At 42.5% G+C, this 24,676-nt stretch overlaps 1 protein-coding gene across 2 annotated transcripts; it reads right to left on the bottom strand.

The window, feature by feature from the left end:
* Positions 1-652: 652 nt before the first annotated feature.
* Positions 653-19,049, bottom strand: LOC128469646 (zinc finger protein 383-like). Of its 2 annotated transcripts, none has more exons than XM_053451466.1 (2): positions 18,897-19,049; positions 653-2,770 (listed from the first exon to the last, which is right to left on the bottom strand). In XM_053451466.1, the coding sequence occupies exon 2, from the start codon at positions 2,731-2,733 to the stop codon at positions 691-693; it is 2,043 nt and encodes a 680-aa protein (XP_053307441.1). In that variant the 5' UTR covers positions 2,734-2,770; positions 18,897-19,049; the 3' UTR covers positions 653-690. The 2 variants fall into 2 exon arrangements, with proteins under 2 accessions (XP_053307441.1, XP_053307440.1); XM_053451465.1 differs by lacking the exon at positions 18,897-19,049 and adding an exon at positions 18,656-18,709.
* Positions 19,050-24,676: the final 5,627 nt, after the last annotated feature.

Genomic DNA, 24,676 nt, shown 5'->3' with positions numbered 1-24,676 from the left:
GCATTCCTGATCAATGAATGTGCAATCAGCCTGGGGGGGATTCAGAGATCTGGGATCTCTATTACAGTGCGTTCATTAGAAGGGGTGGCTGCCGTTTTTTTTTAGGAGGAGAAATTTCACCTTTGACCTAAAATTCTCAGATGTGCTATTATAGTCTAGTGGTTGTTTAGGCCATGGTTTATAGGACATAATTGCACTGCTTAAGGTTGAGCATGGGTTAAAATTATTTAAGAGCTGCAGAGGCTTTGGCCTATGCCAGATCCTTCCCTGGCTCTGAACTGTTTGCTTCTCCCTTTAAGTACTGCACCAACTTCTTATAGAGTGCCAGTCCCAATTGACAGAGCACTCCTTCACTTTGTGGTCTTTTTTGTTGACAAAAAAGTAAGTGAGTTATGATAAAAACACAATTGATAATTTCACACTTATTCAACCTAGGCAGTGTGGAGCACACAAGTTCAATCCATACACTCTTCTGTTAAAAGTATATAAGTTTTAGACCTTATTGGAAATGTAACCAAGTTAAATATATACAGGAAAGACTGACCAACAAAAAAGTGTAATAGACGATCACAAATACGATGGAACATTGATACTTGTTCCCTACGCTATTTTTAAAACATACTGACTACCATAACATTTCCTTTTCTGGATCTATCCTTGTTATATTAAAAATACAATAAAGTGTACTTCTCACTCTTGAATTTGGTGAACTGCTTTCAAGTGCCGCTTTACCCTGCGTTTTTCCTGAAAGCTCTTCCCACATAAGGGGCAATTATGTGGACGTTCTCCTGTGTGTACCCGTTTATGTTTGGAGAAGTTGGAAGAGTTGTTGAACCTCTTGAAACATACCTCACATTGGAAAGGTTTCTCACCAGTATGAATTCGTTGATGACTAGAAAGGGCAGATGACTGTGTGAATCCTTTGCCACATATTTTGCAGACAAATGGTCTTTCACCTGTATGAACCCGTAAATGCTCTTTTAGATCAGTAGCCCTTTTAAAACGTTTTAGACACACAAAACAAATATAAGGTTTTGCTTCGATTTCAAGGAATTCTGGGTCACACAGGTCGTTAAGTTTGTCAATTGTGCTTGGATTACAGCATTGCTTGGTCCTGTCCTCAGCAACATTCTCAGAATCTGCTAGATCCTTTCCACTACAAATGTCATCAAATTCAGTTTCATGGCCATTTTGCATTTTATACAAAGCCAGTTCGCCAGGGTGAACTGTTTCTATACCATAATCAATATCACATTTTGTCTGTATATCACTTTGAGCTACATTTGAATTTGAAATCTGAAACTCAGTAAGTGCACCATTGGCAAAGTCATCTTCAACTATATGCATATATGATTCATTTCCCTGCTTTTTGCTATCACGTAGACCTCCGTGTAAATGAGTGCTTTCAAATGGATCCTGCTGAGACTCGAGTGATTTTAGATTAAAGTGGTTCTCTAAATTATCCTTATGCACACATATTTTGGCTTCAGGCATGATAATTTGGCTTTCTAAACACATATCAGTTGTCACAGTAGTATCAAGTACAAGAGACCCTATTTTATCATTTTCTTCTCCAGAGAGTTTTTTGTTTTCCTTGGAAACACTATTACCTCCAAAGCTTGCTTGTGGGATACCATTCATTGTGGAACGGTTGCAAATTCCCTGAGAAGACATTTTCTGAAGTGTTTTTTTGTTGTGTTGTTCATTCATTATCACTCCCTGAGGAAGATTTAAACGCACACCTTTATTGCAAAAACCACTATTGATACCCTTTAATCTTCTTGTACCATTCTTGCTTCTTAGGGGCTGCTTGTGATGTGAAAAGCTGCCATTACGCGAGACCTTTGCCAACATATCCCGCACTGAGTGTGTACGCTGATGCTTCTTAAAATTAGAAGAGTTGTTAAATGTTTTGCCACAAATATCACAATGAAAGGGCCTCTCTCCTGTGTGAATACGCATATGACCAGTCAATACAGAAGACTGAGTGAAACACTTCTGACATATCCTACAACGGTATGGTCTCTCACCAGTGTGGACACGTTCATGGTCTTTCAAATCTGAAGTGCGCTTGAAGGACTTTTCACAATATGAGCACCCATAGGGTTTTTCCGGTAAGATCTGGTTTCTTCCCTGGACTTGTCCGCCCTGACCATGAAGCCTCCTGTGCTTTATAAAATTTGAAGCATCTTTAAAGAGTCGTGCACAAAATTCACATTTATAGGACTTTTCCATTGTGTGAGTGCGTTTATGAGTTAAAAGAGAGGAAGACTGAGTAAAGGCTTTAGCACACAACTCACACCTGTAAGGACGTTCACCTGTATGTATATTATAATGATCTTTCAAGCTGGATGTGCTCTGGAACCGTCTGCCACAAAGTTGGCATTCCACAGGATTAGCGGCATTATGGATTTGTTCATGGAGCATCAGTTCAGAGATATACTGGAATGTGTCAGGACAGAGACTACACTTCAGTTCTGTTCTAGACACAGATGAGTGACAGTAGAATTTAATGTCATCTAACTCCTCTTTAACTGTTAATGCTGCAACATCTGGCACTTGTGTATTTGGTGAAAGTCCTAGCTTCATTGCCATTCCATCATGAAGACTCTGCACAGACGTAGTCATCCCCACAGAAGAATTTGAAATAGAATTTTTAGCAAGATTTTCAGCACGTTTACTGCACAGCTTCTCTTTTATTTCTTTTGCGTCATTCACTATGATATTAAACATTGTCGGCCAAGCAACATTAACAGTTTGAAAAAGTTTTCTGAAAGAGAGGAAAAAAAAAAAGTTAACTTTTGCCCAAGGCCATTTCATACATTTTGCATCTCAAAAAACATAACTGTTGTGCAATTGTTCCCATTAGTAATTATGCTAATCGGATGTTCTGTTTAAGCACACACCTCTGCAAATCTTGTGACTACAATTTAACAAATGCCCCTCAAGCTTTTTTTGTGGTATCTGAGGTTATTGCTAGAAAGGAGCATGCATCCCTAAATTCAGGTTAACCGACTACAGAAGTCAATTATACTTGATGCAATGCAATTCAGTGCAGGCATTGGAGTTGTAAAATTAAAATAAATAAAAAAAACTCTCATGTAGCTACTAGAAAAATCTTTGTAGCCATATAGACAGGGCCAATTTTCTCCAGAGTAAGGAAGGGGATGATCTGACCGAAAGTGATCATTTCAACTCTGTCACAACACTGAATGGCTTCAGAACCGCACCACCTGCCTCAAAGTCCATTTCCCTCTGCCCAACTGGCTGGACACCCCAATGCGTTGCTCATAGGACATGGAGTGAAGAGCCCACTACCGTTCCGGGATATGCTCCATCATGTCCAGGGTGGAGTTTGAGCGGCTAAATACTTCCTGGTAGACAGTTTTGGGGAAGATGCATTATAAACCCCAATCCCCCATTTCTAACAGCTTTCACCATGTTTGCTGCCCAGTCACCACCAGTCCCATTTCTACAGCTCTGCCTGTCTGTGGTCCACTCCACTGCACCACAGCATCCTCCCAAGAGCTGCCAAAATGTGAGCAGGTATGCTCATCTATAAGCTCAGTAGGGAGTAGAAAGGATATATAACCCTGATTCCCCTCTGTCCCTCCCATCACCACGTGTGCTACACCAGCTGGTACCCTTCAAAACTGCGTGTTGTCAACAGCGTGTTGCCAGTGAAAGAAAGGCACTAGTGGTGCTCCATATGTCAGAGGTGAAGTAGATGGTCTGTCCAGATGCTTTGGACAGTTCATCCTTCGTCAATGAGACAGAAGAGAATTAATGAGAGCACACTTGTCTGGAAGTAGCAGTGACAGCAGTTGCAGTTTTATTCGTGAATGGCGTACAAGTAATTTTCATTCACTCGATAAAGGTGCTGGTACACTTACAACAAATGCCCAATCCAATGTGTGCTGGAATTCTCAATTTATACTTGAGATTGCATTAAATAACAATTTAAGCATGCTTAGGTGTGCACAGAATTCTCGATGTGTTGCATGTAGCACACAATGATTAGTAGTATGAATATAATTCTAATATTTGTAATGGTATAAATTGTTTTGTGAATAGCCGTGTAGACAAAGCAATGTTTTACATCAAGGAAGAAATCATTTGTTACAAAATGTTTTCAAATTAGCTTTACTTTTTCATGTTTAACATCATTCTCCTCTGCTTATCTTTGTAAAAGACAAGTCACAGTGTGCAGAGGAATAAACATAAAAAAAGAATGCTTATCTTCAATTAGAAGTAGGTCTGTTGTGTTAAATTAATTTAGAAAACGTATGGTTCCTCAATTAGGAATATTGTTATGCAATTATATTTACTGTACTGAACTATAGACTGAAAGGACACATAGAATTAAGGGAACACCCACTTTGTGGCATTGGTGTTTTTTTTTGTTGTTGTTTAAAGTACGATAACGAGTAATGTGTGCCAAGTAGGTACTTTTGACTTTAGGCAGAAAGAAAAAAAAAATGCATAGGTGTCCTTAGTTCCTGCTTTCGCAGCATCTTTCCCAGATGGACTTCTCAGGGAAGTACTAGAACGTCAGACACCCAGACATGAAAGCACATGTCAAAAATAAAGCTGCATTTTGCAGCTTTTCCCAGAACATGTGGCACTATTCATCAGACACTATTTCCCAGCATCCACATTTACATTGCATGCTATGTTGTGCAAGATGTAATCAAAGCAGTGTTTTCATCTGTAGAATAAAAGATTGTGTGGTCATTGGTTGGTGTGTACAAATGCGAAACAAAAGTTTGCCTAGTTTCAGGAACAATATGAATTATTTGCCTACCGAGTTGTTTATAAAAAATTAGATGTATGCCATTGGGAAAGGCATCTTAATCCAGTAATGTTTAACAAAATTATGGATGGATTTTCAAGTAACATTTTTGCAAATCTGCCGTTTCAGGCTAAAAGGGTATGGCTCAACACTATTGTTTACTTAACCTTTGGCAATGATTCACCTGTTTTTTCACTTTTTTTGTTAATTTAATTGTAAGTTGCTAATTTTAATATGATTGTCCTGTATTTTACCTGAAGAAGGGCAGATGACCTTTTGTGAAACACTTCCTGGAGGCACAGTACCAAGCAAAGGAGGATGCTAGGACGTGGGTCATCGGCACTCATGTTACACAAAGCCCACAATGTCATAGAGGCAATGGCAAGTGGCTCACATGTATTGGAGACAGATCTTACTAAGAAATACAGGGGGGGTCAGTGTACATACGTACTAGCTTTCATATCTGCGAGTACATATAGTTGTAGTCAGCGTGTCTATTGTTTAGGAGACTTGCGCACAAGTACCAAGAATGGTCCTCTAACCAGCTCTTAGATCCAAAAAAGTTTTCAACCCCTGCTCTAGCAGAATAGACTATCATAGGAAGACAGGAAGGATCCTTTCCAGCTCCATTTAGATTGAGAAAACAGAAATTCCGTAAATTCTTTTTTCCCCAGAATAGTGGCAGTACCGGCGGGCTTTGCTCTCTTCCCCCGGGACAAGTACTTCAAAAGATAAAGGGTTAAGCTCCATCCCCCCTTACCCTATAACCGCACTCACCGGTGACCGCAAGCCAGTTAATAACAAGAGGACCAACCAGTAGAACAGAACTTACTTTATTAACACGACTTGGGAAGGAAACCCGTACTGCCACTATACTGGGGAAAAGTGAATTTACGGTAAGTAAAAATTTCTGGTTTTCCCGGCATATAGTGGCAGTACTGGCGGGATATATCAAGATCCCCCAAAACAAAAAGGGAGGGAGCTAGCGTTTAACAATGTGAAGAACCTGTCACCTAAACTCTGCTTCTGAGGCAGAGGAAATGTCCAGTCTGTAATGTCTAATGAAAGTGTTCCAAGAGGACCAAGTAGCTGCCTTACAAATCTCTTCCGGAGAGACTGAAGATCTGGAAGCACAGGAAACAGAGACTGATCTCATGGAATGGGCCTTAATCTGGGATGGAAGAACCATACCACAGGATTCATATGCCAGACGGATGGCGTCCGTGAGCCATCTGGCTAATGTAGATTTTGACACTGCTTGACCTGCAGACTTGCCATGGAACTGAAGAAACAGATGATCAGATGAACGAAAGGTAGAAGTACGCTGCAAATAAACAGAAAGTGCTCTTTTAACATCCAGAGAGCGCCAGTCATTTTCTTGTGACGACGTAGGATTTGGGTAAAATGTTAGAAGGACTATAGGCCGGTTAATATTAGCTTGAGACAGCACCTTCGGAAGGAAGGATGGCCTGGGATACAGAACCACTTTGTCCTGATAAAAAATGAGAAAATCTTCCGAGGCCAAGAGAGCCTGGAGTTCCCCAATACGCCGTGCTTATGTGATAGCTACCAAAAACGCTGTTTTTAAGGAGAGGAACTTGAGGGAGACTTCTTGAAGAGGCTCAAATGGCGCAGAACACAGAGCTTTGAGAACTAAGGTGAGATCCCATGGTGGAAAAAAAAAAAAAAATCTAACCGGAGGTCTTTTAATCATGATGGCGTTAACAAACCGATGCTAAATCGACGAGTAAAAAATGGCTGAGAGCAGAAATCTGACCTTTAAGTGTTGCAACCTTGAGGCCCGCTTCAAATCCCTGATTCAAAAAGTGAAGAATGACCGGAATGGACAGAGGTGAAGCCTGCAAGTCTTGAGACTGACACCATTCTAGAAATTTCCTCCAGGTTCTTAGATAAATTGTTGCCGTGGAAAGTCTGACTGAACCTAAAAGGAGATTAGCCATGACGGGGTCTACACCCTGACCTTTCAGGATTACCCTTGCAGCAGCCAAGCCGTCAATTTGAACATTTGAAGAGTGTGGAGAGGAATCCCCTTGTTCTCCAAGATGTCAGGAGATAACGGAAGGTCCCAATGAGTTATCGAAAGTTGGCAAAGGTCTGGAAACCAACTGCGGTTTGGCCAGAAAGGGAGAACCGCCAGCACCCTCGCCTTGTCCGTCTTGATCTTGAGTATCACTCGAGGAATCAGATATCGGCAGGAAGATGTACGCCAGACTGAACCGCCACTTGATCTCCAGACCATCCAGAAACTGGGGGTAATCCATCTTGTATAGAGAGGAAAAAAGGGATACTTTCTGATTTAATCTTGTCGCCATGAGATCCACTTCTGGCAAGCCTACTTTCGCAACCAACATTTGGAAAACAGACAGGTGTAGGGACCATTCTGCCTGGGAGCATCCGTTTCTGCTGAGGTCGTCTGAGAGTATATTGTTCTGACCTCTGATATGGACAGCCGAAACCGCTTCCAGATTCCCTTGTGCCCATAGCATAATTTTGGAGCATAGATTTTGAAGACAGGATACTCTCGTACCCTCCTGTTGATATAGGCTACCGTAGTGGCGTTGTCGGATTGAATCTTCACCGGCTTGCCCGATATCCACGGTTTGAAGAATACTAAAGCCTTGAAGACTGCGTTCAACTCCCAGAAATTCGAGGATCGATGTGCCTCCTGTGTTGACCACTTTCCTTGGGCTGTGCGAAACTGGAGATGTGCTCCCCAACCGGTTTTGGACGCGTCCGTGGTGACTATAAGCCATTCCTTGGGCTGGAACGATAGACCGCTTGTTAAGTTTCTTTTGACCTTCCACCACTATAGGTGTTGAAGTACATCTTGAGACAAAAGAATGTTCGTGTCTAGGTGTTCATCTCTTCCGGACCAGTGGGATAGAATGTACCATTGTAGAGGACTCCTTCGCGCTTGCGCCCAGGCTACCGCAGGAATGGTGGATGTCAGTAAACCCAAGATGCTCATTGCCCTTCGGATGATGCAGAGGGGGAAAGTTTGTAGCTGGGTGACGCTTCGCCGAATACGTTTGGCTTTGTCCTCTGGAAGGTAAAGACGTAGAGACACTGAGTCTACCAGAAAACACAGAAACCGGATCTTTGCAGTCGGAATTAAGTTTGACTTAGCTACGTTTAAAATCCAACCGTGGTCTTTGATAAGAGCAATAGTCTCCTGAAGATCTGTTAAAAGTTTGGCAGAAGATGACGCTTTTATCAGCCAGTCGTCCAGATATGGAACCACAGCTATACCTCTCAATCGCAGCTCCGCTGCCAAAGGAGTGAGGATTTTGGTGAAGACCCTTGGGGCAGCTGAGAGGCCAAAAAGGTAGTGCTCTGAACTGGAAGTGATTTAAGCCTTTGTTTTTATTGCAAATCTGAGAAATCTTCTTGATCTTTCTGCTATCAGCACATGCAGATCCTGGAAGTCTAGAGAAGCCATAAAATCTCCTTTGTGAATTATGCGAGTCACTGAAGAGATGGTTTCCATATGAAAATGTTGGTATGGAATATATTGACTGACAGACTTCAGATCTAGAACTGGACGAAAGGAGCCGTCTGGCTCCGGGACCAGGAACAAGCGAGAGTAAACTCCCCGACACAGATGTTTCTTCGGAATTTGTTCTATCACTCCCTGTTTGAGGAGTTTTGGTGCTGCCATGCATAGCGCCGTATTCTTTTTCCTTGACGGGTATGAGGAGATCAGGTTATAATCGTTTGGGGTCTTGCAGAACGTGATGGTGTAAGCCTTCCGATATTATCTGACGTATCCATGGATTGCTGGTAGTGTGGAACCATGTTTCCCGATACATCTGAAGGCGACTTCCCACTTTGTCAGAATCTCCTCGTCCTCTCGTCTTGTAGTTTTAAATTGAAATCTGGATCCTTTATTTTGCTTCCGAAAGGAAGATTTATCCGATGGTCTAGAATATCGTTGCCTATTATAAAGATATCTACGATTCCACTTAGGTTTGATATCTTGAGGAAGAGCTTTCTTAGTGTCAGACATTTGTTTCAAAAATTCTTCCAGTGGAGAACCGAAAAGCTTCTTTCAAATGGCAGCTCACATAATGAAGATTTTGATGCGGAGTCAGCATTCCAGGATCTAAGCCAGATTGTTCTCCTGGCAACTGTTGAAAGCCCCAAGTTGTTTAAAGTATTTCGAGATAAATGCTCATTTACTCAGATTTTTCCACTCACTCTCCATAAAATCCAGTATTTGAGGCAAAATGGGAAAACCCTTTTTCTTAGCTTCTGGGCTAAGTAATATCCGCTAAACACTGCGGGCACGTCTTCCTCCTGTAGCCGTCTGGAAGAGGAGTATTACACTCTAGGCAAGCTAAATGTTTAGACTTGCATGAAACCTTTTTGGGAGGAGCAGGAGGCATTTTTTCCTTGTCGGGTGACGAAGAGGTTAACATTTTGGTGTATCCATAGATAAGGATCACCAAAAAACGTGTGGGGGGTTAGACAACATGGAAACCTGTCCTGACACACACTCTTGTGGTCAGACAGGTTTGCACAGTATAAATAGGCATCCAAATTTTAAATTTAGCGCCAAAAATCAGATGATCCGAGCCGCACATGCGTTGTAGCACGGCCGGATCATCAGTGGAACGCATAGCCACCCGGGCGTGCGTTCCACTGTACTGCGCATGCTCCTCCACTGCTTGAAACAAATCACCGCTACAGATTCACTCTGTAACGCGGTGCTGCAAAGATCAGCCGAGCTCCCACCCGGGGAGCGAACGGACTTGCAGGAACCCCCTTTCGCCGGACACAACCCGTGTGCCGGCCGATCCGGATCCAAGCTGCCGAGGCAGAAGAATGGAGCAGAATCCCCAGTGCTCGTCCCTGCGGGACAAAAAAGAACTGACTGCTGGTCGCCGGTACGTGCAGTTATAGGGTAAGGGGGGGTGGAGCTTAACCCCTTCTATCTTTTTTAGTGTTTGTCCCGGGGAAGTGAGCAAACCCAACGGTACTGCCACTATACGCCGGGAAAAATACATAATTAACTGATCACTTGTCGGTGACACTTTATTGATCAGTCTCCCTGATAAATATCAGCGGCCTAAACTTGTCTCTTACAAGCGATCTGATAAAAAATATTTTAAAGTTTAAAAATTGAAATGTGCACATTCCAGTTTTGACTCCACCATGTCTGAGAAGCATGACTTTTCGATGCATGTGGGGTATCTCTGTACTCAGGGGGTGTCACTGAACACAAATCAAAACTTATTTTGTTTTTTTCACACATCTACTCAGGAAAATAATCATGGTGAAACCGCAAAGGGGATGTGAAAAATGTTTTTTTTTTTGTTAGACTAAATCTGGAAGGCGCCGGTGTGGAGTCAGCTGCATTGGACAGGCCAATATGCCCCTAACTAGATTCCCTGAGCCGTCTAGTTTTAGGAAATATATAGTTTTAGGGGGTTAAAATGAAATATGAGACGTCTACATGTCTCAGATGAGACCTGGATCCAACAAACTGATTTGTCAAAATTCCATGTTTGAAAACTGAAATGTAGGGCTGCAACAACTAATCGATAAAATCGATAATGAAATTCTTTGCCAACGAATTTCATTATCGATTAGTTGAATCAATTATTATCGATTATAAAATGAGGGTTTTTTCAGAGCAAACGCTCTGAAAAATCCCCCTCATTATATAAACCGTTTGAGTGACTCACAGCAGCAGCTCCTACTTACCAGTCCCTCCCTGTAATCACTGTGACAACAGGCCCCACCCCCTTCCTTCTCCCAGAAGGCCAGAACCACATGGCTGTGACTCTCATCTAACTGTAAGTATAAAATTAATATTTGGGCTACTGAAAGTTAGGGGAGGTGGGGGTTAATTTAGGGGCAGTTATGGTTAACGGGGTGTTTAGGGTTAATTTAGGGGCAGTTATGGTTAATGGGGTGTTTAGGGGCAGTTATGGTTAATAGGGTGTTTAGGGTTAATTTAGGGGCAGCTATGGTTAATGGGGTGTTTAGGGTTAATTTAGGAGCAGCTGTGGTTAATGGGGTGTTTGGGGTTAATTTGAGGCAGTTGTGGTTAATGGTGTGTTTAGGGTTAATTTAGGGGCTGTTGTGGTTGACAGGGTCTTTAGGGTTAATTTAGGGGATGCTGTGGTTAATGGGGTGTTTAGGGTTAATTTAGGGGCAGTTATGGTTAATGGGGTGTTTAGGGTTAATTTAATGATGAGGACTGAGGGTTAATTTAATAAAGTTAACTTAAGGTGCAGTTAGAGATAAAGGGGGGCAGACTAAAGGGAATCTAAATCCTGGGGGCAGTGAAGATTAACCCAGTACTTATTTATAAAAGTATGGTGTCAGTGTGCTGTGAACGGGTCTGTGACTCTGTGAGGGGACTATGAGATATCTGGGGGTATAAGGCATATCTGGGGAGGACGGAGTGACATATCTGGGCGTGACTGATATGGACAATCGATTAGTTGGCCGATTATTTTGTCGATTAATCTGATAAAAAAAATGAATGTAAATTTTTCATTTATTTAATAAACAAATGATGTTAAATACAAACCGCAGAATAAAAAAAAACTTTGATAAAATGCATTTCTTGTCTTTATTTCCCAACCAGCCCCCCCAATTTATGCACATTTGAGCCCAGGCTTGCCACGCTGCCTCCCAGACATGCCACGCTGCCTCCCACATATGCCATGCTGCCTCCCACATATACCACTCCACGCTGCCTCCCACATATACCACTCCACGCTGCCTCCCACATATACCACTCCACGCTGCCTCCCACATATACCACTCCACGCTGCCTCCCACATATACCAATCCACGCTGCCTCCCTCATATACCACTCCACGCTGCCTCCCTCATATACCACTCCACGCTGCCTCCCTCATATACCACTCCACGCTGCCTCCCACATATACCATTCCACGCTGCCTCCCACATATGCCACGCCGCCTCCCACATATACCATTCCACGCTGCCTCCCACATATTCCACTCCACACTGCCTCCCACATATTCCACTCCACGCTGCCTCCCACATATTCCACTCCACGCTGCCTCCCACATATTCCACTCCACGCTGCCTCTCACATATTCCACTCCACGCTGCCTCCCACATATACCACTCCACCCCCACATATACCACTCCACCCCCACATATGCCACTGTGCCTGATACGCCTTATACCCCGATACACCACTCCATCCTCCCCAGACATGCCACGCTGCCTCCCAGACATGCCACGCTGCCCTCCCCACATATGCCACTCCACTCTACCCCCAGATATGCCTTATACACCCTGATACACCACTCCGTCCTCCCCAGACATGCCACACTGCCCTCCCCACATATGCCTTATATAATGTATATGCCTTATACCCCCGGATATGTCACTCCGTCCTCCCCAGATATGCCTTATGCCCCCAGATATCTCATAGTCCCCTCATAGAGTCACAGACCCGTTCACAGCACACTGACACCATACTTTTATAAATAAGTACTGGGTTAATCTGGGTTGGCAACGAATTTCATTATCGATTTTATCGATTAGTTGTTGCAGCCCTATTAACATCATTTGTTTATTAAATTATTTTAAATAAATGAAAAATTTACATTCATTTTTTTTTATCCGATTAATCGACAAAATAAATCGGCCAACTAATATGAAAATAATCGTTAGTTGCAGCCCTACTGAAATGCGCATGTTTCAATTTTGAGCCTGCAGTGGGGTATTCCTGTACTCGGGGGGGGGGGGGGTCGGGTACTGGGTCATTTTATGTACCCAGGAAAATACTGATATACTGTGTTCAGATAGATTGGGTTTGTTAAAAATGAAATATAAATGAAAACCTACGGCAAGACTGGCACTAAAATGGTTAAATAAAAAGTGTTAAAATACTTTGGGATGCCATCTTCCACAAAATATATACTTTTGTTGAGCAGTTTCTTTTCATGGCCGCTATTGGGGAGCAACTCCCAGGATACCACATAAAAAAAAAAAATCTTGTTTAGAAACAGCGATGCGAGTCATTCATATTTAACCCTATAAGTGCCAAAATAAATGAAAATACCAGGCATATGAGGTGTTTCCAAAAACAGGAAAAATACCTAAATACACTTTTTTTCCCCATTTACACTAATTGAGGAGAATTTACTGTTGAAGAAAGACATAGCAAAAACACAAGAACTGATCTGGTCTTTAAGCGCAAACATAGTAGCATAAACCCGGTCCTGAAGGGGTTAAAGGGACAGTTTATTATGCCTGACAGAATCAACAAAGAACACTTATTAAAGTATTTTGTGAGTAATTTTACATATAACTTTTCTTAAGGAGAAGCTGCAGCTCCTTGCATCTCCTTCAAGTAGCCAATTAGTTGTAGGAAAACATCCCCAATTGAAAACAATGGACATGGAGAGCTCATTTGCCCTCCAACGATAGTCACCTAGCCAGCTGCAGTGGAGTCGACTGGCACTGAGTAAACCGTGTTAGAAGATATACCTAGCCAAACACATAGCCTGCATGGCAAGGTACGTCCTGACTTTCTTGCAGGGGCAGGGACACATCCTGCCACTTGACAGCCTGGACTCCCCAGTCAGCAGAAGCCAGCATTGGTGCTTTTTGCTGCCCGATTTCTTGTATTGGCTGCCAGCACTCGCACCACAAAACGGTTGCATTTCAAATGCCTGATCAAACGATCAGGCATTCCCTTCCAGGTCGCATCACTGCTGACATCACCCTCAGAGGACAGGATATCCCCCGCAGACTTTACAGACTGTAGATCACAGTGTGATCGGCACAAGAAGGCAGGGAGGAGAGTGAGAAACTATGTTTATTACTCTTCTCACAAGCTGAAAAAGTAAAAACAGAGAAAAAAATAAAGATAAACCCCCCCCCAAAACCCTTACATCCCATTGCCCTAGCACAACATCTAAAAAGGTATAACCCCCTGCCCCCGTTCACAAGCTCTGAACCCATTAAGCCATAAGTATGAAAAATACTACCCTATAGGGTACCCTATATGTAAGGGATTGATATGGCCCTCTAGAAGGAAAGAAGTGAGGGAAAAAAAATCTGGCTGTGCAGCAAAACAATTTTGGCTGGGTTTCTCTGTCGTAACACATACCCTGTGCAAAAACAAAATCACACAGAAGTGTTGATGAAAAAAGCAGGAAATTATTGCTACAGTCAACTTTGTCAGCGATTGGTGGCCAAATGGCAGCATGAAAAATGTCCAAATGCCCCTGATGAGATTCTCTGGGTTATCTGCTTTACAGAAATATATACTTCTAGGTAATTAGAATTGGGGGCTAAACAGGCCCAAATGAGACGTAGGGCCACTAAAGCAAAATGTGAAATCTATAACGTGCATGGACCAACTTGCGACCCGTAATATCTAGAAAACCTCACAAAAACAAAAATATATGCACGTGTGGTATTGTCGTAATCAGGAGTTGCAGCCAAACACTTTAGGAATCCTATAAAACATTAAGCAGCGTTGGTGGAAAAAAAAGCGCAGGGAATAATTGCTGCAGCCAACTTTGACAGTGATTGGTGGCCAAATAGCTGCATGGAGAATGCCCAAATACACCTGATAGGATAGTCTGGGCTTTCTGCTTTACAGAAATATATACTTTTGTGGGTATTTTTGATTTGTTAAAGAGTTTCAATCCCATCATACCTAATGTAAAAATTCTATGGATTTAAAAAAATAATGTACACCTTATAGTATGTTTCCTATAAATGCTGGGAAAGTATGGAAATTCTATAAGAACTAGGTATTTATTAAATCAGGACACCTGAATTGATTAATTTGCAGGGGATTTTCCAACAGCCTCCATTACTGCCCTTCACTTACGCTGGGGCTTCTGCAAAGCTGCAGTGAAAGTGCCTGTCAGCAACGGAGGTTCACAAAACACCACCCTCCCATACACCACTCTGGCTCCTCCCCCTCCCATACACCACTCTGGCTCTCTACCCGGCTCCCTGGTGTCTTGTGAATCTCCGTTGGGGGGAGGAGGCAGAGTGGAGTATGGGAGTGGGGGAGAAGGCAGAGTGGAGTATGGGAGGGGGAGGAGGCAGAGTGGAGTATGGGAGGGGGAGGAGGCAGAGTGGAGTATGGGAGGGGGGAGGAGGCAGAGTGGAGTATGGGAGGGGGGAGGTGTATGGGAGAGTTATACTGGTGTATGGGGGGGTATAATGAATTCCAGGGTAGCAGAGTGGTGTATGGGGGTGTAATGAATTTCAGGGAGACAGAATGGCATATCTGGGGGAGTTAGAGTGGTGTATGGGGGGTATAATGAATTTCAGGGTGGTGCAGGGCATTTATGGGGGCAGAGTGGCATATCAGGGTGCACAGTGGCATATAGGGAGGTATAAGGCATAAATGGGGGTGAGTGGCACATTGGAAGTTATAAGGCATATCAGAGGGCACAGTGGCATATAGGGGGTATAAGGCATATCGATATTAGGCATATCAGGGGGGCATAAGACATATGTGGGGGTAAAAGGTATATCAGGGGGCTCAGTTGCATATCACTGGCATATAAGGAGTATAAGGCATATCAGGGGGCACAGTGGCATATCAGGGGCACAGTGGAATCTGGCATATAGGAGGTATAAGGCATATATGGGGGCAGAGTGGCAAGCTGGGGGTCAGATGTGCATAACTGGGGGCAGTTATGTAAATAAAAGAAAATATAAACAAGGCTTTTTTTCTCATAGTTTTTATTAAATATGAAAAATAGTTAACATGAATTAATATTTACTAATGTATTAAAACCTAGTTTGAAAAACACTGTGTTTGGGTTCTTGTAGCTTTTATTATTATGTCAGTAAAATAAGAAGGTGAATAGAGAGGCCATTGCGATAAAGAGATGAAAGTCTAAATTGTATGTTTTTTATTACATTATTTTAAATTTAAAACATTTGCATTTTTTTTGTCCGATTTATCCGATCGAAAAATTAAAATAATCGTTAGTTGCAGCCCTAAAAACAATATATAGTTTACAAGGGTAAAACTATTCGCAGGAAAGGGGAATGATGGCTGAACCGACATACCTCAAAAAATGGCAAAATTGCTCCGGGAAATAAGGTACCAAAAAGCCCTGGGACTGAATGGGTTAAGCGGAGTATTGTCCTAATAATCTAGTGGTCTCCAGTCTATTAACTACCAAAGACACTAAAAATAACTACAGATTGGCATCTGCCAGAAAGTTTTGATAAATTGCTATGGGAAAGCCATAAAATAATAAAGAATGAAGAGGAAAGAATAAAACGTTAGGCTAACGTTTAACCGCAAACAATTCATTGGCAAACAGGTAGTTGTTGTAATACCTTATGAGTCTGGCTCTGTGACTCCTCAAGCAGGTCAAGCGATGCATCAGTCTATGAGATTCACATTGTGTGTGTGTCTCATAGAGAGAGAGTGTGAGTGTGTATGCGTGAGAGAGAGAGAGAGTGTATGTGTGTCTCTCAGAGAGAGAGAATGTGTGTGTCTCTCAGAGAGAGAGAGTATGTGTGTGTCTCTCAGAGAGAGTGTGTGTCTTTCAGAGAGAGAGAGAGAGAGTGAGTATGTGCGTCTCTCAGAGAGAGAGTGTATGTGCGTCTCTCAGAGAGAGAGAGAGAGAGAGAGAGAGAGAGAGAGAGAGAGAGTGTATGTGCGTCTCTCAGAGAGAGAGAGAGTGTATGTGCGTCTCTCAGAGAGAGAGAGAGAGAGAGTGTATGTGCGTCTCTCAGAGAGAGAGAGAGAGAGTGTATGTGCGTCTCTCAGAGAGAGAGAGAGAGAGAGAGAGAGAGAGAGAGAGTGTGTATGTGCGTCTCTCAGAGAGAGAGAGAGAGAGAGAGAGAGTGTATGTGCGTCTCTCAGAGAGAGAGAGAGAGAGAGAGAGAGAGAGTGTATGTGCGTCTCTCAGAGAGAGAGAGAGAGAGAGAGAGAGTGTATGTGCGTCTCTCAGAGAGAGAGAGAGAGCGTATGTGCGTCTCTCAGAGAGAGTGTACGTGCGTCTCTCAGAGAGAGAGTGTATGTGCGTCTCTCAGAGAGAGTGTACGTGCGTCTCTCAGAGAGAGAGTGTACGTGCGTCTTTCAGAGAGAGAGAGAGAGAGAGAGAGAGTGTACGTGCGTCTCTCAGAGAGAGAGAGAGAGTGTATGTGCGTCTCTCAGAGAGAGAGAGAGAGAGAGTGTGTGCGTCTCTCAGAGAGAGAGAGAGTGTATGTGCGTCTCTCAGAGAGAGAGAGAGAGTGTATGTGCGTCTCTCAGAGAGAGTGTATGTGTGTCTCTCAGAGAGAGAGAGTGTATGTGCGTCTCTCAGAGAGAGAGAGAGAGTGTACGTGCGTCTCTCAGAGAGAGAGAGAGAGAGAGAGAGAGAGAGAGAGAGAGTGTATGTGCGTCTCTCAGAGAGATAGTGTATGTGCGTCTCTCAGAGAGAGAGTGTATGTGCGTCTCTCAGAGAGAGAGAGTGTATGTGCGTCTCAGAGAGAGAGAGAGTGTATGTGCGTCTCTCAGAGAGAGAGAGAGAGAGAGAGAGAGTGTACGTGCGTCTCTCAGAGAGAGAGAGAGTGTATGTGCGTCTCTCAGAGAGAGAGAGAGAGAGAGAGAGTGTACGTGCGTCTCTCAGAGAGAGAGAGAGAGTGTATGTGCGTCTCTCAGAGAGAGAGTGTGTGTGTCTCTGAGAGAGAGAGAGTGTGTGTGTGTGTGTCTCTCAGAGAGAGAGTGTGTGTGTGTCTCTCAGAGAGAGAGAGAGTGTGTGTGTCTCTCAGAGAGAGAGAGTGTGTGTGTGTGTCTCAGAGAGAGAGTGTGTGTGTCTCTCAGAGAGAGAGTGTGTGTGTCTCTCAGAGAGAGAGTGTGTGTGTGTGTGTGTCTCTCAGAGAGTGTGTGTGTGTGTGTGTGTGTGTCTCTGAGTGTGTGTGTGTGTGTGTGTGTGTCTCAGAGAGAGTGTGTGTGTGTGTCTCTCAGAGAGAGAGAGAGAGTGTGTGTGTCTCTCAGAGAGAGTGTGTGTGTGTGTCTCTCAGAGAGAGTGTGTGTGTGTGTCTCTCAGAGAGAGAGTGTGTGTCTCTCAGAGAGAGAGTGTGTGTGTCTCTCAGAGAGAGAGTGTGTGTGTCTCTCAGAGAGAGAGTGTGTGTGTCTCTCAGAGAGAGAGTGTGTGTGTCTCTCAGAGAGAGAGTGTGTGTGTCTCTCAGAGAGAGAGTGTGTGTGTCTCTCAGAGAGTGTGTGTGTGTCTCTCAGAGAGTGTGTGTGTCTCTCAGAGAGAGTGTGTGTGTGTCTCTCAGAGAGAGTGTGTGTGTGTCTCTCAGAGAGAGTGTGTGTGTGTCTCTCAGAGAGAGAGTGTGTGTGTCTCTCAGAGAGAGAGAGTGTGTGTGTGTCTCTCAGAGAGAGTGTGTGTGTGTGTGTGTGTGTGTGTCTCAGAGAGAGAGAGAGAGAGAGTGTGTGTGTGTGTGTGTGTGTGTGTCTCTCAGAGAGAGAGAGAGAGTGAGTGTGTGTGTGTGTGTGTGTCTCAGAGAGAGAGTGTGTGAGTCCGCCACACTTCACGTTTATCTCAAGCTTAAAACACACACAATATATATATATATATATATATATATATATATATATATATATATATATCTATATATCTATATATCTATATCTATCATATGAACGGTGTACTTAACCGATTAGCAGTCCATAGATTACCCGATGTACCTAAAGGCCTACTTTTACTAGGCACATGCCAACTATCCTGTTTCAAGTAAAACAGAACATTAGCCTAAAAATCCACCCCCACTCCATTAATAACGCTTAACATAATCGGACCTATCGCCATTACACACCTTTCAGCACATTCCAGGACTTCTGTTCCCTAAAAATCAAACACCACTTACTTCACCAAACCTATTGCGTTCAACGCCGCCATACCACTTCCATCGACTCTCCCCGGTTTTAAAAAAAAAAAAAACGCTAAAATTTCGATTGTAACCATACAGTATCATTTAAGACCCGATTATACTGCGAGTCTCCCATTCACACCACTCCGTCAAGGTTCTCTTTGTCACATCTAATAACTTCTAATGCCGTTTTATCCTAAGCCTTTCATACGCTTTTTATTTTAATTAACCTTCTTACCTGAAAGGCTCGCACAAGCCAAATAAGAATCTTCGTCTCTTCTCTACTTGAAGCTCTAGCAAACTTTCAACCAAGTAATGAAAGCCTCGCTTGTAAAACCACAGCCATCTTTAGTTTACGCCCATCCCCCTGCCTCATTCTAGAATACTTGTATCCCTTTAACTATGAAACCTTAAAGGCAAGGAAAGCCTCTTTGTTGTCCGCACATAGAAACGCCCCTTAATACAGTCTTAAAGGGGAAATAGCACGGATTATTTTATATACATGCTAAATCATTGTTCAGCCGTGATTTCCCTTTCACACACATATAGCGTACCCTCTATATATCACAAAGCATAAATGTAGCATAGGATCCACATTAATGGAACACAATATGAGAAGCTTAATATACACATACACAACATAATTAGTTATCCCATTACATTACATGCCTTGACAATCAACCTTTCACTGGAAAAGTACGTGGTCCTCACAATAAATTGTAAGAACAGAAAAGATACTCAGAAGGAAATAATGAATGTCAACCTAAATAAACATAAATCTTCCAGGTTTTACCCAAATTATCCGCGGTTCTTTTGCCATCATAGCAACATATGTTATATTGATAAAACAGGAAAACAATAAAGGAGCCAATGTCAGGGCAGCAGCAGAATCAGGATATTCACAGGCCAAGTCGAGGCATTCAGCAACACCAGGATTGGCAGCAGGGGACCTGTGTGGCCCCTACCCCAGACATCAACGTCCAGCATATATTGTATGGTGGCGGATGTCACAAACCCGCACTACTCCAAGCCGCCCGTGACTTATTTTAGCTGTAGGAGGATCTAAATCTGTTCTTACTAGACCAAAAACAATGACTAAATGTCCCACTTACACACATCCCACTTTAATATAAAGATAATGCTTCCACCAAACCAAACCTGGTTAAATCGCTCAACTTACATTTAATCTACTGTGCCCAAATACCTTATAAAAGATACCCGAACGTGCGGATTAGCCGAGCGTCTATGCAAACTACGGACTATTAAATAAGTCTCTTTGAGGAAAATGTGGTTCTTAAATCAGATAAAGGCAGGAACTTAATAAGTTAATGATTTATTATGAAATAAAAAAGTATTCACAGTACATATAAAAAAGATATTACAATTTAATCACACCAACAGATAAAAATAAAATAAATACAGTAGTACTCGATTCTGTTCCCCGGGGAGCTTCCGGCAGGAAAATTTATTTTCAAAATTAGATCTTGCCCCTTAAAATAAGCACACTTTAATTCCCAAATTCAGGGTACTTTATACCTGTTGCCTGCAGGTCAGATTTCAGGCCGACCTCTGAGATGAACGGGGCGAAAGATAGGAGTGGCTACGAGATAGGGACACCTTTTTGACACCTAGCAAAGGGGTTTTTCCTATATCAAGAAAAGCTTGATATCTTGAAGTATGACATTTTTATAGGTTATATTTTCAGATTCAGACTTGTCAGGATTTTCCCTTTCCATGAAGACCTAACACAGCAGACTTTTGTTTAGCTCTTAAACAATTGGAGATACTCCAACCTTGTCTGGTGTCATTCTCTTAGGAAAAATAGGGGCACCTCAAATATACATATGAGAACCCCCAGACATTAAGCCCTGGATCTTTTAAATATAACCTTTAGTAGAAAAGGTGCTGATTTTGTAACTCCTTTGTTTGTTGGAGGTTTCTTTGCAGGGTCAAAATGGTGCCTTTCTCGCTAGGAGAGGCGTCAAATTTGCCACCCAGTTATGGTTTAGACAAAAGGACTCCTATAATACCACAAAGATGCCAATTGACTGTAGTAAACCTCATGTATGGTTCACTGGGTTCACACCGCATCTCATTTAAACACTCGCCACTCTGCCCTTTTACCATCTCTGCCTGAATGCGTAACCAGTCCGTGTATCTACTACACACATATTTACAATCAACTGTGTACTGGGCCTGACAGCAGACACCAGCAGACAAGCTGTTTTGAACACTTTTGCAGTGCTCCTGTTTAGCTTTAATTTTCTCCTCTTTCATTTAGCATACCCACACAAGTTTTTTTTTTCAGAGGGGCTATCTTCAGATACCATTTTTTTTCATATCTATTTTCCTATAAAAAAAAATTTTAAAATTATAAAATATGAAAAATTGAGAAAAAGCACGCTTTCTCATCTTTTGCTCATCTAAAAAAACGCAATGTTTTAATGGTTTTTTTTGCAAGTTATAGGGCAATTTCACACCATTTTTTCCAAATCTGGTCATTCTGCCTCCATGTGCTATTTTGTACATCTTTGAAGCCAGCAAATTCAATTTACCCTATCAAACCATATATTTTTGAAAACTAGACAACCCAAGAAATTTCAAATGCTGTTTTTCTAAACCTTTCCATGCACTAATTCTACTACCACCCTTTGGCTAGGTTTCCACTTGGTTTTTTTTTCCTAAAAACGCCCATAAAAACGCCAATAGCGCCACCTGGCGTTTTTTTTGTGAAAAAACGCTGCAGCCAGATGTTAGCTGTTCTTCAATAGGAAATCGCAAAATGCCATTTCCACTTGGCGTTTTTCTGTTTGGCGTTTTTTCAGTCCTCTTTGGCGTTTTTCTGCTTTTTTGGGCTCTGTGGCAGTTTTTCAAAATCGCAGCATGTTCACACTCTGGCGTTTTTTTGCAAGGAAATCTTGGCGTTTTTCTCCAATAGAAGTCTATGGGAGAGAAAAGACGCCATGAAAAAGCCATGTGGGTTTATTGCCTTGGCGTTTTTTATGGCGTTTTTTCCACAGTTACAATGCAGAGGATGGACCCAGTATCTGTGTGTCCTACGAGAAATAGGCTGAAAACAAACAGTTTCACACAAAACAAAGTCCTGGACTGGTTCATATTGAATTTTACACCATTTGGAACAAACATGCCATTACAAACAAACATACCCGACGCATCAACTGGATCCTGCGTGCCAAAAGCAACAGCAAACAATTTGCACCATCATTTGGGGCCAATCTTCCCAGAGGAGCAGACATTCGAAATAAAGCATGCCTTACAAACCACAGAAAAGAGACAAAAGGGTCTACCAAGTAAATGGCATCAGGAGAGGGCAGATACTTGCCATTTATCCTAATCCCTTTTAGCTGGGTGAAACTTCTAACTTGTAAAGGCTGGAAAAACTGCCTAAGGTCAAAAAAAGCAATTTCCACAGAAAGGCTAAAACGCCAGAAAAAACTCCAGAAAAAACGCAGGTAAATGCAGCGGCAGTTTTCTTGGCGTTTTTCCTGGCGTTTTTCATCAAGAAAAAAACCGCAGGACAAAAACCCAAGTGGAAACCTAGCCTTTGTCAAACTTTGTGGTAGTAATTTATTTTGTGTTTTTTTAATCACACAAATTATGCTTCAGGTATGGATTTACAGCTCATTGTATATGCCACTGTCACATAACATTCCAATATGTGTTGGCTTATTTGGGAGGTAAAACGCAATATCTGATCTTTCTGCCACCATGTCCTTTTTGGGACGTCTTTGAAGCTGGTCAGTTAAATTTACCCTGTCGAATCAAATATTTAGACACCACAGGGTATTTTATATGCCGGTATTTTAACCCTTTCCATGCACTAATTTAAATACCACCCTTTGTCAAAATTTTTGGTGGTATTTTTTGTGGTTTTTTTCCACACGCATTGTACTTCAGGTATGAGTTTACCACTACTGGTGTACTTTACTGTCAAATAACAGATGTGCAGCAACATCTCGAGTGCAGTAATACCACCTGTGATGGGACACCCTGTACCCCGACTGAGTACTTCCACCAAACATTGCTTCCTCCTGCCGGGACACCAGCAATTAACCCCTTCAGCGACAGACAGAACCAGCATTGTAGAGAGAAGGGGGGACACCGCTGCTCTGGAGCTGCACTGGCACTGTGGCTAGCCGAAGCTTAGCTACACAGTGTGACTATTGTCCTACCACCCGAAGCATCAGACACTCATGTTGAGGTGAAAACAGTACAAGGGGGTAATATACATACAATAGACACAGCAAAAACCACACAGCTCAGTATTTGCACTCAGCCCAGTAGGTGGTCGCTATTGTAGTCTGTGGGGAGGATGGTAAACCTGGACATTTCCCAGACTTCTGGCTGAAACCTGCTGGATATCAGATCCTGGTGCAAATACTGGCCATGGAGCTATCTGTCCTGTAAGCCCTGACCCAATGGAGAGTAAAACCAAACATAAACCCCTTCCCAAAATGAAAGTGCCCAAATCTGTGTCTGTGCTTCACAGTCTTTAGAGTCTCGGGTACTTGGTGAAACGTGGCACTCTGTACCAGGGGTTAGAAATAGTCCTAATGGACCCCTGTACCCACCTCCCTGAAAACAGAACCCTTTCCAGGGCCCATTGTCTGTAGGGAGGAGGCTGGCTCTCAGGCCCCTTCAGGAGCCCATGGCACAGAGGCTTCCGTGACACCACCCATGCATGGGTTTGTCTGGTTGTTTGGGGCTAAAAGGAAGTGAGCTTTTTTTTCATCTTGGTTAGTCTGTACCTATGCCCTATTTGTGACATCTCTGAACCCGGCCACTCAAATTTAGCCCATCAAACCATTCTTTGATACCCCTTGGGTATTTGAAATGCTAGTATTTTAACTTTTTCCATGTTTTAGCACTTGCTCATAAAAATACAATTTTAACATTTTGTTGGAACTGGATGTTTCCCCTCATGACATCACTGCATATTTTTTTTAAATGTTACCACATATTATCATTTTAACTATTATTATTATTTTTAAAACGTTTGTTATTTGTGATTAGAAAGCTGGGCTTCATTAACTTCCATGGTTGAATGCAGTACACCTGTATTCAACCTGCAGGGGAAGCTCAGTGTTCTCAGAGGGGGGTATGGAGAGACCGTCTTGGAAACTTGTTTATTTTTTTTTAAAGAACGCCGCCATCTTGCGAGAGGCAAAATCTCTTGCAGTGGCGCTTGTGACTGCTCTTCGGTTAGTTAATAATTTTAAACTGAAAGCTGCATTGAGGTAGCTAAAACCTTCTGATTCTGGATATCTATAGTTTAGTGACTAGGTCAGCTCTTGCATCAATTTTATGTTCTCCTCAACTTCAGGATTTGTTTTTAGAAGATAAAATATTCTCAGACCAAGGCATATCTGGGAGGCAAAGTAGCAAGCCGTGGGGCAGATGTGCATAACTGGTTGACAAATAAAACAAAATAAAAACAAAAAATGCATTTCTCAATCATAGTTTTTATTAAATATGAAAAAAATGTTTACATGTGAATTAAGATTTACTAGTAAAACTTTTTTCATATAGGGTAGTCTTATATTCAGACTTTCTTTTTTTTCTAAATTTATATTAAAATGTTGGGGGGGTCTTATCAATAACAAGAAAAAAAAATAGAACATTTACAATTCAATCTATTAAATCAAGAATATATAATAAAACGACACCTACAGCGGATACAAGAACTAGACGCTAAATTAATGGAAATAGAAGATAGATCCGGATGTAATAATATGCGCCTAAGAGGAATCCCAAAATACATAACACAAGAAAAAGTTTCTTAGAAAGACTTCTTAAGGAGCTGGGAACCAGGGCCGGCCCGACAATGGAGCCGAGTGGGGCAACCGCTCCAGGCGGCACTTTTGAAGCCCCCTTTTTTTTTTTTTATCGAAAGACAGAGAAAGGGGCGCCGAGTGGTTTTCGCTTACCAAGCTGTCGGTACCCGATCGGCACCCCTCTCTCTCTCTCCTCTGCGGCGAGTCTCCCTGTTCGGTCTCG

The sequence above is a fragment of the Spea bombifrons genome, chromosome 12 (assembly GCF_027358695.1).
Source record: "Spea bombifrons isolate aSpeBom1 chromosome 12, aSpeBom1.2.pri, whole genome shotgun sequence".
Lineage (NCBI taxonomy): Eukaryota > Metazoa > Chordata > Amphibia > Anura > Pelobatidae > Spea > Spea bombifrons.
This window is presented reverse-complemented; position numbering and strand designations above follow the sequence as displayed.